The sequence below is a fragment of the Oncorhynchus tshawytscha genome, linkage group LG01, assembly GCF_018296145.1.
Source record: "Oncorhynchus tshawytscha isolate Ot180627B linkage group LG01, Otsh_v2.0, whole genome shotgun sequence".
In the NCBI taxonomy this organism is placed as follows: Eukaryota; Metazoa; Chordata; class Actinopteri; order Salmoniformes; family Salmonidae; genus Oncorhynchus; species Oncorhynchus tshawytscha.
The window spans coordinates 13,670,655-13,687,331 of record NC_056429.1 but is presented as its reverse complement, the minus strand read 5'-3'; the positions used below and the strand labels follow the sequence as shown (position 1 = coordinate 13,687,331).

The 16,677-nt window shown below is 43.5% G+C and overlaps 1 protein-coding gene across 8 annotated transcripts in view; it reads right to left on the bottom strand.

Annotated features, from left to right (window-relative positions):
- The window catches only part of cadps2 (Ca++-dependent secretion activator 2), a 274,943-nt gene that overhangs the window by 219,475 nt on the left and 38,791 nt on the right, over window positions 1-16,677 (bottom strand). For all 8 annotated transcript variants that reach the window (XM_024382391.2, XM_024382574.2, XM_024382104.2 and 5 more), the window contains exon 2: window positions 6,729-6,842. In XM_024382391.2, the coding sequence (XP_024238159.1) occupies window positions 6,729-6,842 (114 nt within the window). The remainder of the gene's footprint in view (window positions 1-6,728; window positions 6,843-16,677) is intronic.

The window sequence follows — 16,677 nt, the reverse complement described above, 5'->3', positions numbered from 1 at the left end:
AAGTGAGATGTTACTAACCACAGTATCTATGGACAACTGAGGGTTCAAGCAAGGTATTCTCATCCTCCTGACTGACACTCACATACCCGCAAACATTTTGCTTCCTCACATACACCCCAAAACACACACATCGACATAACCATGTACATACACAATACTAGATACAAAAAATACACACATTAAGACCTGAATCCACACATTATCCACAATCCAAGCTACTCTCCTTACTGCCCTCCCCCTCAGTGACAGTAAATCCACTTTCATGCCACGTTAGGAGCGTTCACACAAACCCATATCAAAGCAAACAGACAGTTGCAGGAGCTGCCGTAGAGCCACCACGCTCCCACTCTGTCCCAGGAAGCCACCAGAGAAAGAAGCGCTGAATTGACTGCTGCAGGGGACAGAGCAGACTCCCTCTGTTGTGGCAGAGATTCTCTGGATTCATAGACAGCTATGCTAGCTAGCTATATACAGAATGTGTTACAGAGAGTGTCATTTTTAAAAGGGTGTTGTTTTTACACCTCAAAAAGTAGAGAGAATCAGAGTAAGTAATAATTGAAAAAGGCCCAGTGCAGTCGTGGTTTTCATGTTTCATATTAATATATATTTCCACACTATGTTGGAATAATATTGTGAAAATGTTGATAATGTCCTTTTTGTGTAAAAGCTGTTTGAAAAGATCACATGACATTTCAGCCTGTTTTGGTGGGATGGAGCTTTGGCCTTTCCATTGTGACATCGCCGTGTGGTAAATTAGTTCAAGGGATACTCAGGATTGTGGCAGAGACCCTTTCTCTACTTCCCCAGAGTCAGATGAACTTGTGGATACCATTTTATGTCTGTGTCCAGTATTAACTAGCATTAGCACAATGACTGGAAGTCTTCGGGTAGCAGGGCACTGGCAGGCACTGATGAGGACTGAGGTGAATCAAAATGGATCGATGTGGATCCCAGTCCTCATTTCTCACTTGATGGCCACCTAATTGGCTATGTGTAGTCCTTAGTCTTTCAAAAGGTCAATGGTATTGTCTGCCTATCTTACTCACACTTTGGTTAAAACAGGCTCTTCATGGGCCTGTCAATCAGAGTTGTCATGGAAGACAGTTAAAGTCCTGTACATGCCTTTGCGCAATGATCTGGCGCATTACAGCTGTGGAGGGATTAAAGCCAAGAGATGACGAAGACACATCTCCCAGGTTTCTCCATGTAAGATGTGTAAGCAACCTCTACTGGTCACCAGCGCTGTCACACAACTCCGAGTGGGAGGACTGAGGGCTGTCACCTCTAAGCCATACCCTCAGATTTGCCAGGATCCACAGGTTGCTAAGTAACATTGTCCTCTATCAGACAAGTCTGGTGGCTCTGTCAGTGCTTGACACCGTGAGGTGACAGACTGATGAGAAGAAATGAAACGACCCAGGCTGTCAACCAGCAGGAATAGCATGCAACAGGGGATAAATGGAAAATATGAGGTAAATAAATAATTGAAAGGAATGGGTGTAGGAAAATCCCACCAACGCCTTCTGCATACTAAGCAGGGCTAAATGTCATTGTATAGGTAGCAAGCAGACACCAAATGAGTGTGCACGTACAGATCCAATGAAAATACCTAAGTCAATACAAGACAATCAACATCACAACCATAATTATCATTATCCAGACTCCCTCATTACAAAGGAGTATCACTCACCTGCATATTTAACACCTAACTTGGCCACGTGGTAGTGCTTAAGGGGCTTAACCCACACACAGAGCATGCTGGTGGTTTGTACGGTCAGGCACCCAGTGGACGGCTAGCAGGCACCAGACACAGAACAAGAGATGAAGTCTGTTAAGCCCACTTCACCTCTCACAGAGCCAGGTGATGAGTGATGTATTAATTCCCTATTTTCCAGGGATAAAGCAGGCGCACGCACAAAGCACAGGAGATCGTTATCTCCAATTGAGAGCACAAAGCAATACGAATACCCTAGAAATGCTAAGCATTCAAAGCCAGGTGATAATGAATATCTTGGGCCTAGTCAATCGATAGTCCTTTAATCTTGGGTGGGCGGCTAGTTTCTGAGAGATTGGACTCCATTTTAAAAGTTTGAATTGGCTGAGAAATCTTGATCAGCGCTTTGGCCATGATCATATTGTTCATGAGGTTGACATCTCTTAACGAATGGTCGGGCGGTCAGTCCAATGAAATTGAGTCCTTGGTGAAATTCAAAAAGCTGTAATTAAATAACTGGTGTCAAATTGTAATTAAACTAATTAAAATCATGATTAATTAATGGACTAAGAGCTGATTGGTAATTTAGAAGAACTGAAAAAGTAGCACTAACCAATTAGTCAGTACTCATGTTTGTTCAGCTTGAGAACACATCGTGTATCGATCTCAAAACAAATCTGATGTATTCCCAAAATAGACGGCAGAACGAATTTGAATAATGTTCTCTGGTAATTCAGTATCAAATGTCTTATCAAATAAATAAATAAAATGAAAGAGTGACAAGTGAAGGAACTAACACTGACTGATGAAAATATTGCCGGAGCTAAAATTATGGAATGATGCCTTGATTACTATCACTGGAGAATCTTTTCCATTTTGAAATAATTAACTATACAAACTGTGTGACAGCCACTATGGCACACATGGTCAGTGTTATGCTACGTAATTGAAGATGTACTCTGTTCTGTAGCATATCAATGTGCTCTCTGACATGTTAATGTAAAATATAAAATCCTGTTTTTACGCCAAGCTTTCCCGTCTTACTGTGAAACCTGTGCGAAATTATTGGGAAGATGCTAATTAGCTAAATATCAGACAGCTGCAATGATGCAGTCCAATTGAATATCTTACAGGCATAAATTTGTCAAATAAATGCATAAGCCAGTTAATATACAGTACGTGCGGGCAATGTGACACATAGGGATAAGAATTTCATACAGGCATACACAAAGACATTTCAGAGTTGACATTGGTGAGCCGTCATTTCATATTCATCAAGTTTATGCATGAATGCAGTGATAAGTAGCTGGATGAAGTGCTGTGATTCCAAATGGCTATGAAACAGTACTCATAACTGAATTCTCTACCAGAAAGTTAGTTGGTCCTCTTTGATGTCACGGAGGTTGATAGATTACGATGTATAAAGCCCTTTTACAAAAAGTCCATCTTTACCGAACTTCAGACAAACGTGTCACCACACCCAGTCTCAGGGATGGCTAACTCCTGAAATTCCTTCAGGCTCTTCTCTCAGTATGACTCCCTGATAAAATAAACATGTAACGGTACTGCTAGATAAGCATCTTCCCCCCACTGTCTGTCTCCATCTCTTTCCACATCCCATTCTTCCTCTCTCACCAGTTACATGCCTTTCTCTTCGACATCCCTTTTTTCTCCATGCTTAATCATCTCTCCATCATCACCTGTTCTTCTCCTCTCTAACACTCCTCTCGCTTTCCCCTCTTCTTCCAGTCCTCCACTTTATTGCCTCCATGCTTCCCATACACTTCATTAATACAGTTGAAGAACCCCCACTAAGAACGGGTTGAAATGATAAGCAATGGTTTTACACACATCCAACTTTTGCACAGCAGCTTAAACAAAAAGAAGAGCCAATAAAGTAATTGTCACGTCTGCTCCTCCCCTCCGGCGTACGACATTATGATTCACACCTGGACTCCATTACCTTCATCATTTCCTCCCCTTTATATGTCCCTCTCCCAGGTTCACTCACCAGTTGGTATTGTTCTTGTGTATCGGCATACTGCCTTGTTAGTGTTGAGTTCTTGGTTTTGTTGTTTTAATAAAACGTTTCACCTGCACCTGCTTCCAACTCACCGCCCCATCATTACAGTAATACAAACTTTTGACAGACATGGTCGTGGTGTAAATGTTAAGCCCGAGGTAGAGCAGAAAATGCCCGAGGTAGAGCAGAAAATTCAGTGTGTTCGGAAAGTATTCAGACCCCTCATTCTTCCAAATTGTATTACTTTACAGGCTTATTCTAAAATGTATGAGATTGTTTCCCCCTCATCTATACACAATACCCCATAATGACAAAGCAAAAACAGTTTTGTACACATTTCTGCAAAAAAAATAAGTATATACATAATATAATATACTTATACATAAGTATTCAGACCCTTTACTCCAAGGGCCTGATTGGTGTCACACTTCTTCTCCATCACTAGCAAACACAGCTGATTCAAACAGCATTCTATACTGAATACCATGATTAGGTGATTATTGGAGTCAGGTGTGTTAGCTGGGGCTGGGGGCAAAACTGACACCAATCAGGCCCGAGGACTGGAATTGCCCACCCCTGCTTTACTCAGTACTTTCTTGAAGCACCTTTGGCAGCGATTACAGCCTGGAGTCTTCTTGGGCGTGACGCTACAAGCTTGGCACACCTGTATTTGAGGAGTTTCTCCGATTCTTCTCTGCAATTCCTCTCATGCTCTGTCAGGATGGATGGGGAGCGTCGGAGGCACAACTATTTTTAGATCTCTCCAGAGATGTTCGATCAAATATGAACCTTCGCCCCAATCTGAGGTCCTGAGCACTCTGGAGCAGGTTCTCATCAAGGACCTCTGTACTTTGCTCCTGACTAGCCTCCCATTCCCTGCCGCTGAAAAACATCCCTACAGCAGGATGCTGCCACCACCATGCTTCACCATAGGGATGATGCCAGGTTTCATTCAGATGTGACACTTGTTTATTTCTAGTCTGATGACTAGAAATGCCATCTTTTTTCCTTGTCATCATGGGGCATTGTGTGTTTTTAGAATAAGGCTGTAACATAAAACATGTTTAAAACAGGAAGGGGTCTGAATACTTTCCAAATGCACTGTACACGCACTAGCAGGTATGGAGACTACCAGAGGGCAGTAAGCAATCAATAGACAAAATTAATAGTGTACTGTGGGATGGTAACAGGGCATTGCGGTGTATTGACAAAGCTACTGTATTGATCAAGCCTAAGGACTTACCTGACACGCAGTGATCACATTATAATCCTTTCTATGTGCCTGGGTCTGTTCTAGTGGTGCTGCTGCTGACTTCCAACTACACAATGCCCCTACATATCCATAGGAACAACAACGACTACATGAACATGATCAAGCACAAACGCCATGTACTTGGAGTGACAAGGGCAAATATTTTGAACCTTTTGAGAGTCTGTTTTAGTGGATTTGCATAGTCCTGAGCATCATGGGTAAATGTGTAAGCACAGTAATAAGTCAGAATTCCACCTCTTCCAATTGGACATATGGCCTGTGGCCTTCCTCACTCTAGCAGATGCCTTCTAAGGATGCATTGGAAAATTGAGAATTCAAAAAGTTGATGCGCTACTTACACTTCAAGACGATGTCCACTGAATAGTAATAACAAGTCGTCTTTGATCATGTCTTGCCCTGACACTCTTCACATAGTGAGCCATGCAAAGACAGGCATAGACTTCAATGGGTTCCTCTCCCATCTACTGCAATTAAAGAGGTTGAAAAGCCCGCTCAACTGATAAGATCTCCATCTCATAACGTATGATAGTCACAACTCTTCAAAAGGAAGAGAAGGAGAGACTGAGACAAGGAAAGAGATTGATGAGGCAATGCAGAGCCCAACCCTATCCTCCGGGCCCACAGTGACAGCGTATGGTGGTGTCAATCAGTAAATTTAGCCTTCTCTTCCTCTGAAGCGAGTTGTGCCTATCATATGTTATGAGATGAAAATCTTATCAGTCAAGCAGGCTTCTCAGCCTCTAATTGCAGCAGATGAGAAAGACAGGGAAAGAGGAATGAGGAGAGGAAGGGGCAAAGATGGAGACCACAAACGAGGGACAGGCAGGGAGAAAGCGAGAGGGAAAAAGTAAAATAAAATATATCAACGAGAGATGGACTGATTGCAAATAAGAGGGAAAGAAAGAGGGAAAAACAGACCAAAAATTAAATGTGGGTGCTAAGTGGGATGGAAAGAAAGTGGAAGACTAAACAAGTGTGCCGCAATGAGGAAAGTGATAGACGTATTGAGAAAGAGGGAGTGGAGGTGTTTGAGAGCGCCCTCTTCAGAATCCCCCCCCACGCATAAGCTGTTCGCATCAGTTGATCGATTTCAAATATTTTTCACCAGACACTCGCAATAACGTTAATTACAAAATGGCCCGTAAGAGTGAAATGACCCTATCCATCTCCAGACAGACTGGAGGAGGGAGGGTAACCACATAACGGAGATTAAGTGGGACAGAAAAAGCCTTGTTTATTGAGATTATACCACTGGCACCTGTAGTTCTCTCTGCCAAGTTGGAGGCGCCAGTCAGGCGAAATTGAAGAGCACAAGAGGTAAGGCCCTTCTTCTAAAGAACAGATTCCAGACAGTCCAGCTGAAATAAACAACTGCTTGGGAGACAAGTGTGGCACTGGAAAACTGCAACCCCCACTGGGCTCCCGGTGGTAAGTAGAGCATGCCACAATAGAAGCTAGCCAGTGAGCCCACATCAACATTTACATACAATGGCAATGCAGTGCCCAACTCTGTCCTCCGGGCCCACAGTGACAGCGTATGGTGGTGTCAATCAGTGGCCAATCAGTAAATTGATAAATTATGTGCGACGGAGAAAATAAAAAACTGTCAGGACTGTGGCCCTCAAGGACTTCAGCACTGACAAAGTTATATGTTAAGGTTCATATATAGAGTGTTTTATACTGAATGTTTTTTTTTAGGGGCGAGGGTGAGGTCTTACCTCGTAGTAGCTGCGCACAGCATTGCAGAAGGCCTCGTCCGCCACGATCTGTGTCTCCCCATTCAGGAAGGCCAGGAAGTGATCCTTCACCGCCTGCAGCTGCTGCTTATTAAGCTGAGAGCGAAAGAGAGAAACAATATTAAAACAAGACAATATTATTTAAAATCATATTTTTATCTAATTTTCACATCAACAAAAGATTTGATACATTTATTTTTGTACAACTTTTTTTTCCTAGTCATTGTTTGTCCTTGACTTTGTTCTGTTCAAGCCATGAAGTACTCGGTGACAAAAGACTTCAAGTGCTTGGAATGCGTTTGAACAGAATTAAATTATTGGTTTCAGACATCTTTTCTCTCTTTTCTGCAGAATTGTGTTGCTAGACAACCAATTTAACAGAGTGCTGATGGAACGATGCCTCTACGTCACTGACACGCCATCAGTAGAATAAACTATTTCCCAGAAACAAATCAGTGCCAGCAAAGAAGCCCTAAAACAGTGAGGCAACAATTTCAAAAACACCATCAGTCCATATCATTCTTGTTCAGAGATTCTCTAATGATTATTGTCTGAAAGAAATGCTTTTGCCAACATGTTCAGTTTTAATAAGCAAGAAAAACCCCAAAAGCTTTCTCTCTCTCGCTCTGCCATCGCTTATGTATGAGGGACAAGGCAGTCTATTTGGAAAATGAAACAATTTTTTCCCCCACTGACAGTAGCACTGCAAGCAACAAAAACATAATCAAATTCATATTGCTGTTTCTCCTGACACAATGTGGACAGCCACTTATCTCCCTCCTCCAGCCCCTGGGTGGGGAACGTTATTCCGAGATGGGTTTTCCGCAACTTAAACAAGTGTTTAGCCTTTCAACTGTGTGGCTACTTGTGAGATGAGGGAATTATGATGTACCTGTTATTCATTGTGTTTAAAACTGTTCAGCACCTACTCTTATCTCCAGATAAACACTTGATTTTTTCATAATTTCTTCATTTTCAGAAGGAATGCTCTGCCAAAAGTTCAGTCAGCTGAAATGATAGCACTGCTTCAAAAAAAGGAAAACTTTGTGAGCAAGCAGAGTAATAGCCTCTTCATGTAGGAAAATCATATGGGAAAATCAACAACACAAAATTACACGACTGGCCTCATACCTCTGTGTGTGAGAGTCAGGTGTGCGCCCTCTTGAGCATAGACATACAGTTGACGTCGGAAGTTTACATACACCTTAGCCAAATACATTTAAACTTCTTTTCACAATTCCTGACATTTAATACTAGTAAAAATTCCCTGTCTTAGGTCAGTTAGGATCACCACTTTATTTTAAGAATGTGAAATGTCAGAATAATGGGAGAGAGAATGATTCATTTCAGCTTTTATTACTTTCATCACATTCCCAGTGGGTCAGAAGCTTACATACACTCAATAAGTAATCAAATCAAATCAAATTTTATTTGTCACATACACATGGTTAGCAGATGTTAATGCGAGTGTAGCGAAATGCTTGTGCTTCTAGTTCCGACAATGCAGTAATAACCAACGAGTAATCTAACGAACAATTCCAAAACTACTACCTTATACACACAAGTGTAAAGGGATAAAGAATATGTACATAAAGATATATGAATGAGTGATGGTACCGAGCGGCATAGGCAAGATGCAGTAGATGGTATCGAGTACAGTATATACATATGAGATGAGTATGTAAACAAAGTGGCATAGTTTAAAGTGGCTAGTGATACATGTATTACATAAAGATGCAGTAGATGATATAGAGTACAGTATATACGTATACATATGAGATGAATAATGTAGGGTATGTAAACATTATATTAAGTAGCAATGTTTAAAGTGGCTAGTGATATATTTTACATCAATTCCCATTATTAAAGTGGCTGGAGTTGAGTCAGTGTGTTGGCAGCAGCCACTCAATGTTAGTGGTGGCTGTTTAACAGTCTGATGGCCTTGAGATAGAAGCTGTTTTTCAGTCTCTCGGTCCCAGCTTTGATGCACCTGTACTGACCTCGCCTTCTGGATGACAGCGGGGTGAACAGGCAGTGGCTCGGGTGGTTGATGTCCTTGATGATCTTTATGGCCTTCCTGTAGCATCGGGTGGTGTAGGTGTCCTGGAGGGTAGGTAGTTTGCCCCCGGTGATGCGTTGTGCAGACCTCACTACCCTCTGGAGAGCCTTACGGTTGAGGGCGGTGCAGTTGCCATACCAGGCGGTGATACAGCCCGCCAGGATGCTCTCGTATGTGCATCTGTAGAAGTTTGTGAGTGCTTTTGGTGACAAGCCGAATTTCTTCAGCCTCCTGAGGTTGAAGAGGCGCTGCTGCGCCTTCCTCACGATGCTGTCTGTGTGAGTGGACCAATTCAGTTTGTCTGTGATGTGTATGCCGAGGAACTTAAAACTTGCTACCCTCTCCACTACTGTTCCATCGATGTGGATGGGGGTGTTCCCTCTGCTGTTTCCTGAAGTCCACAATCATCTCCTTAGTTTTGTTGACGTTGAGTGTGAGGTTATTTTCCTGACACCACACTCCGAGGGCCCTCACCTCCTCCCTGTAGGCTGTCTCGTCGTTGTTGGTAATCAAGCCTACCACTGTTGTGTCGTCCGCAAACTTGATGATTGAGTTGGAGGCGTGCATGGCCACGCAGTCGTGGCTGAACAGGGAGTACAGGAGAGGGCTCAGAACGCACCCTTGTGGGGCCCCAGTGTTGAGGATCAGCGGGGAGGAGATGTTGTTGCCTACCCTCACCACCTGGGGGCGGCCCGTCAGGAAGTCCAGAACCCAGTTGCACAGGGCGGGTCGAGACCCAGGGTCTCGAGCTTGATGACGAGCTTGGAGGGTACTATGGTGTTGAATGCCGAGCTGTAGTCGATGAACAGCATTCTCACATAGGTATTCCTCTTGTCCAGATGGGTTAGGGCAGTGTGCAGTGTGGTTGAGATTGCATCGTCTGTGGACCTATTTGGGCGGTAAGCAAATTGGAGTGGGTCTAGGGTGTCAGGTAGGGTGGAGGTGATATGGTCCTTGACTAGTCTCTCAAAGCACTTCATGATGACGGATGTGACTACGGGGCGGTAGTCATTTAGCTCAGTTACCTTAGCTTTCTTGGGAACAGGAACAATGGTGGCCCTCTTGAAGCATGTGGGAACAGCAGACTGGTATAGGGATTGATTGAATATGTCCATAAACACACCTGCCAGCTGGTCTGCGCATGCTCTGAGGGCACGGCTGGGGACGCCGTCTGGGCCTGCAGCCTTGCGAGGGTTAACACGTTTAAATGTCTTACTCACTTCGGCTGCAGTGAAGGAGAGACTGCATGTTTTTGTTGCAGGCCGTGTCAGTGGCACTGTATTGTCCTCAAAGCGGGCAAAAAGTTATTTAGTCTGCCTGGGAGCAAGACATCCTGGTCCGTGACTGGGCTGGGTTTCTTCCTGTAGTCCGTGATTGACTGTAGACCCTGCCACATGCCTCTTGTGTCTGAGCCGTTGAATTGAGATTCTACATTGTCTCTGTACTGGCGCTTAGCTTGTTTGATAGCCTTGGAGGGAATAGCTGCACTGTTTGTATTCAGCCATGTTACCAGACACCTTGCCCTGATTAAAAGCAGTGGTTCGTGCCTTCAGTTTCACACGAATGCTGCCATCAATCCAAGGTTTCTGGTTAGGGAATGTTTTAATCGTTGCTATGGGAACGACATCTTCAACGCACGTTCTAATGAACTCACACACCGAATCAGCGTATTCGTCAATGTTGTTGTCTGACGCAATACGAAACATCTCCCAGTCCACGTGATGGAAGCAGTCTTGGAGTGTGGAATCAGATTGGTCGGACCAGCGTTGAACGGACCTCAGCGTGGGAGCTTCTTGTTTTAGTTTCTGTCTGTAGGCAGGGATCAACAAAATGGAGTCGTGGTCAGCTTTTCCGAAAGGGGGGCGGGGCAGGGCCTTATATGCGTCGCGGAAGTTAGAGTAACAATGATCCAAGGTCTTTCCACCCCTGGTTGCGCAATCGATATGCTGATAAAATTTAGGGAGTCTTGTTTTCAGATTAGCCTTGTTAAAATCCCCAGCTACAATGAATGCAGCCTCCGGATAAATCGTTTCCAGTTTGCAGAGAGTTAAATAAAGTTCATATTAAGTATTTGGTAGCATTGCCTTTAAATTGTTAAACTTGGGTCAAACATTTTGGGTAGCCTTCCACAGGCTTCCCACAATAAGTTGGGTGAATTTTGGTCCATTCCTCCTGACAGAGCTGGTGTAACTGAGTCAGGTTTGTTGGCCTCCTTGCTTGCACACACTTTAGTTCTACCCACAAATTGTCTATAAGATTGAGGTCAGGACTTTGTGATGGCCACTCCAATACTTTGATATTGTAGTCTGGGTAACCACATAACAAACCATAGTCTGGCTTTTAATGGAGGTTTGGAGCAGTGGCTTCTTCCTTGCTTAGCGGTCTTTCAGGTTATGTCAATATAAGACTTGTTTTAATGTGGATATAGATATTTTTGTACCCGTTTCCTCCAGCATCTTCACAAGGCCCATTGCTGTTGTTCTGGAATTGATTTGCACTTTTCGCACCAAAGTACGATCATCTCTAGGAGACAGAACGCGTCTCCTTCCGGAGCGGTATGACAGCTGCGTGGTCCCATAGTGTTTAAACTTGCGTACTATTGTTTGTACAGATGAACGTGGTACCTTCAGGCGTTTGGAAATTGCTCCCAAAGATGAACCAGACTTGTGGAGGTCTACAATTTTTATTCTGAGATCTTGGCTGATTTCTTTTGATTTTCCCATGATGTCAAGCAAAGAGGCACTGAGTTTGAAGGTAGGCTTTGAAATACATCCACAGGTACACCTCCAATTGACTCAAATTATGTCAATTAGCCTATAAGAAGCTTCTAAAGCCATGACAATTTTCTGGAATATTCCAAGAAATTTAAAAAAAGGCACAGTCAACTTAGTGTATGTAAACTTCTGACCCACTGGAATTGTGATAGAGAATTATAAGTGAAATAATGTCTGTAAGCAATTGTTGGAAAAATTACTTGTGTCATGCACAAAATAGATGTCCTAACCGACTTGCCAAAACTATAGTTTGTTAACAAGACATTTGTGGAGTGGTTGAAAAACAAGTTTTAATGACTCCAAGTGTATGTAAGCTTCCGACTTCAACTGTGTGTGTGTGTGTGTGTTAGCTCAATAACAGTCACACAAGCATTGCCCAGTGGTCCTTTCCGTGCTGAAAATACTAGCTGGTGTGTGTGTGTGTGTGTGTGAGCGTGAATGTTTGGAAAAGTACTCTAGAAAAGTTTGAAGCAATGCAACTTGAGTCTAACACAGGGTGACCAAGCCCTGGAGCAAGGTGTGCTGACATTGACTTTAGTGGTATCTCTACCAAACAGCCTCTCTCCGCAAGGAAATAAGGGTCTGACGGAACAGATACATCATATCACGCCACAGACGTCTAAACCTGGACAGAGCCTCAGACAGATAAGTACAGACATAAATTGAGCTGAAACTCAACAGGCATAATCACCTTTCAAAAGGTCTCTTCACAGTTAAGGAGTCATGATCCGTTCGGAACGCTCATGGCAAGGCTTATTATTTACTATGGGGAGATAGATGAAGACCGTATGAACGCACTCAATGCATTACACACAGATGGTAGATATACAGGGTTGCAGATTAGATGACTAGGAGAAGATTTAACAATGTTTGTATGAGGTGATTCAAGGACGGGAGGGAATTATCCAGCGTTGTGTTCATCTCCACTGAGAGTGTGTGAGAAATGCATTGTGAATGGCAGGTGGGGTGGGAGGTGTGCACTAAGGTGTGTGTGAATGCACTCTAATTACAAAGTATTTCTCTCCTCTATCAGAACAATTAAGAGCATGTTGGCAAAACCAGCAATTCCTTCTGAATAGCAGATCAATAGACAGTTGTGTGTGTGTGTGTGTGCGTCAGCTCAATGCCAGCCACTGAATCATTGCCCAGTCGTCCTTTCCATGCTGAAAATCTGAAGTGGTGGGTCTATGTATGTACAGTGTAGAGGTCGACCGATTTAAAATCGGCATGGCCGATTAATTAGGGCCGGTTTCAAGTTTCCATAACAATCGGTAATCAGCCTTTTTGGTTGCCAATTATGGCCGATTACATCGCAATCCACGAGGAAACTGAGTAGCAGGCTGACCACCTGTTACACGACTGCAGAGTCAAAAGGACCTTGTGGCTGCAAGGAGCCAAGGTAAGCTGCTATATAGCATTAAACTTTTTATTAAAAAAACTATCAATCTTCACATAATCACTAGTTAACTACACATGATTGATGATATTACTAGGTTAACTAGCTTGTCCTGTGTTGCATATAATCAATCCGGTGCCTGTTCATTTATCATCGAATCACAGCCAACTTCAACTTCGCCAAACGGGTGATGATTTAACAAAATCGCATTCACCAAAAAAGCACAATCGCTGCACAAATGTACCTAACCATAAACATCAATGCCTTTCTTAAAATCAATACACAGAAGTATATATTTTTTTACCTGCATATTTCGTTAAAATAATTGTGTCACTTCTCTTGTGGTCAGTGCAAGCAGAGTCAGGGTATATGCAACGGAGCAAGGTACAGAGAGATCCTTGATGAGGTCCTGAGTGCTCTGGAGCAGGTTCTCAGATTGGGGGCAAAGGTTCACCTTCCAACCGGACAACACAGCCAAGACAACACAGGAGTGGTTTTGGAACAAGTCTCTAAATGTCCTTGAGCTGCCCAACCAGAGCCCGGAATTGAACCCGATCTAACATCTCTGGAAAGACCTGAAAATAGCTGTGCAGCGACACTCCCAAACCAACCTGACAGAGCTTGAGAGCATCTGCAGAGAAGAATAGGAGAAACTCCCCAAATACAGGTGTGCCAAGCTTGTAGCGTCATACCCAAGAAGACTCGAGGCTGTCATCGCTGCCAAAAGGTGCTTCAACAAAGTACTGAGTAAAGGGTCTGAATACCTATGTAAAATGTGATATTTCAGTTGTTGTTCTACAAACCTGTTTCTGCTTTGTCATTATGAGGTACTGTGTGTATATTGATGAGGGGGGAAACAACTATAGAATCAATTTTAGAATAAGGCTGTAACGTAACAAAAATGTGGAAAAAGTTAAGGGGTCTGAATACTTTCCAAATGCACTGTATGTGTGTCAGTGTGTCTGTGTGTGCGTAGGTGGCAAAGTGAGGCTAATCTCCTGGACATTAAGGCTCTTCAATCAACCTGTTTTACCATGGATGCATACTGAAATTACATAGTGGGACAAAAAAGTATTTAGTCAGCCACCAATTGTGCAAGTTCTCCCACTTAAAAAGATGAGGCCTGTAATTTATCATATGTACACTTCAACTATGACAAAAAAAAATATAAAAAAATCCAGAAAATCACATTGTAGGATTTTTAATGAATTTATTTGCAAATTATGGTGGAAAATAAGTATTTGGTCAATAACAAGTTTCTCAATGACAGCGGTCAAAGGTTTTCTGTAAGTCTTCACAAGGTTTTCACACACTGATGCTGGTATTTTGGCCCATTCCTCCATGCAGATCTCCTCTAGAGCAGTGATGTTTTGGGGCTGTTGCTGGGCAACACGGACTTTCAACTCCCTCCAAAGATTTTCTATGGGGTTGAGATCTGGAGACTGGCTAGGACACTACAGGACCTTGAAATGCTTCTTACGAAGCCACTCCTTCATTGTCCGGGCGGTGTGTTTGGGATCATTGTCATGCTGAAAGACCCAGCCACGTTTCATCTTCAATGCCCTTGCTGATGGAAGGAGGTTTTCACTCAAAATCTCACGATACATGGCCCCATTCATTCTTTCCTTTACACGGATCAGTCGTCCTGGTCCCTTTGCAGAAAAACAGCCCCAAAGCATGATGTTTCCACCCCATGCTTCACAGTAGGTATGGTGTTCTTTGGATGCAACTCATTGTCTTTTCTTTGTCCTCCAAACACAACGAGTTGAGTTTTTACCAAAAAGTTATATTTTGGTTTCATCTGACATTCTCCCAATCTTCTTCTGGATCATCCAAATGCTCTCTAGCAAACTTCAGACGGGCCTGGACATGTACTGGCTTAAGCAGGGGGACACGTCTGGCACTGCATGATTTGAGTCCCTGGCGGCGTAGTGTGTTACTGATGGTAGGCTTTGTTACTTTGGTCCCAGCTCTCTGCAGGTCATTCACTAGGTCCCCCCGTGTGGTTCTGGTATTTTTGCTCACCATTCTTGTGATCATTTTGACCCCATGGGGTTAGATCTTGCGTGGAGTCCCATATCGAGGGAGATTATCAGTGGTCTTGTACGTCTTCCATTTCCTAATAATTGCTCCCACAGTTGATTTATTCAAACCAGGCTGCTTACCTATTGCAGATTCAGTCTTCCCAGCCTGGTGCAGGTCTACAATTTTGTTTCTGGTGTCCTTTGACAGCTCTTTGGTCTTGGCCATAGTGGAGTTGAGTGTGACTGAGGTTGTGGACAGGTGTCTTTTATACTGATAACAAGTTCAAACAGGTGCCATTAATACAGGTAACTAGTGGAGGACCGAGGAGCCTCTTAAAGATGTTACAGGTCTGTGAGAGCCAGAAATCTTGCTTGTTTGTAGGTGACCAAATACTTATTTTCCACCATAATTTGCAAATAAATTCATTAAAAATCCTACAATGTGATTTTCTGGATTTTTTTTCTTCTAATTTTGTCTGTCATAGTTGAAGTGTACCTATGATGAAAATTACAGGCCTCTCATCTTTTTTTAAGTGGGAGAACTTGCACAATTGGTGGCTGACTTTTTTGCCCCACTGTACCTGCCAGAGTCATGTTTCAGTTGCCTGACCACTCAAACTGAATTATTCCGCTGCTCCATCGTTCGCTACATACACTACATGCCCAAAAGTATGTGGACACCTGCTCGAACATCTCATTCCAAAATCATGGGCATTAATATGGAGTTGGTCCCCCCTTTGCTGCAATAACAGCCTCCACTCTTCTGGACAGGCGTTCCACTAGATGTTGGAACATTTCTGCAGGTACTTGCTTCCATTTAAGCCACAAGAGCATTTGTGTTGGGCGATTAAGCCTGGCTCGCAGTCGGCGTTCCAATTCATTCCAAAGGTGTTCGAGGAGGTTGAGGTCAGGGCTCTATGCAGGCCAGTCAAGTTCTTCCACACCGATCGCAACAAATAATTTCTGTATGAACCTCGCTTTGTGCACGGGGGCATTGCCATGCTGAAACAGGAAAGAGCCTTCCTGAAACTGTTTCCACAAAGTTGTAAGCACAGAATTGTCAATGTCATTGTATGCTGTAGCATTCATATTTCCTTCCACTGGAACTAAGGGGTATAGCCCGAACCATGAAAAACAGCCCCAGATCATTATTCCTCCTCCACCAAACATGGCACTATGCATTCGGGCAGGTCGCTTTTTCCCAGCATTCGCCAAACCCAGATTTGCCCGTCGGACTGCCAGATGGTGAAGCGTGATTAATCACTCCAGAGAACGCATTTCCACTGCTCAGAATCCAATGGTGTCGAGCTTTACACCACTCCAACCAAAACCTGGCATTGCGCATGGTAATCTTAGGCTTGAGTGTGGCTGCTCGGTCATGGAAACCCATTTCATGAGGCTCCCGACGAACAGTTCTTGGGCTGACGTTGCTTCCAGAGGAAGTTTGGAACTTGACAGTGAGTGTGGAAAAGAGTGCTGAAACACGTCAGTCCCGTTCTGTGAGCGCGTGTTGCCTACCACTTCGCGGCTGAGCCGTTGTTGCTCCTAGATGTTTCCACTTCACAATAACAGCAATGGGTGTGACTGAAATAGCCGAATCCACTAATTTGAAGCAGTGTCCACATACTTTTGTGAAAATATGGTGTGTCAATATGAGACCGCAATATTTGAAGTCGTT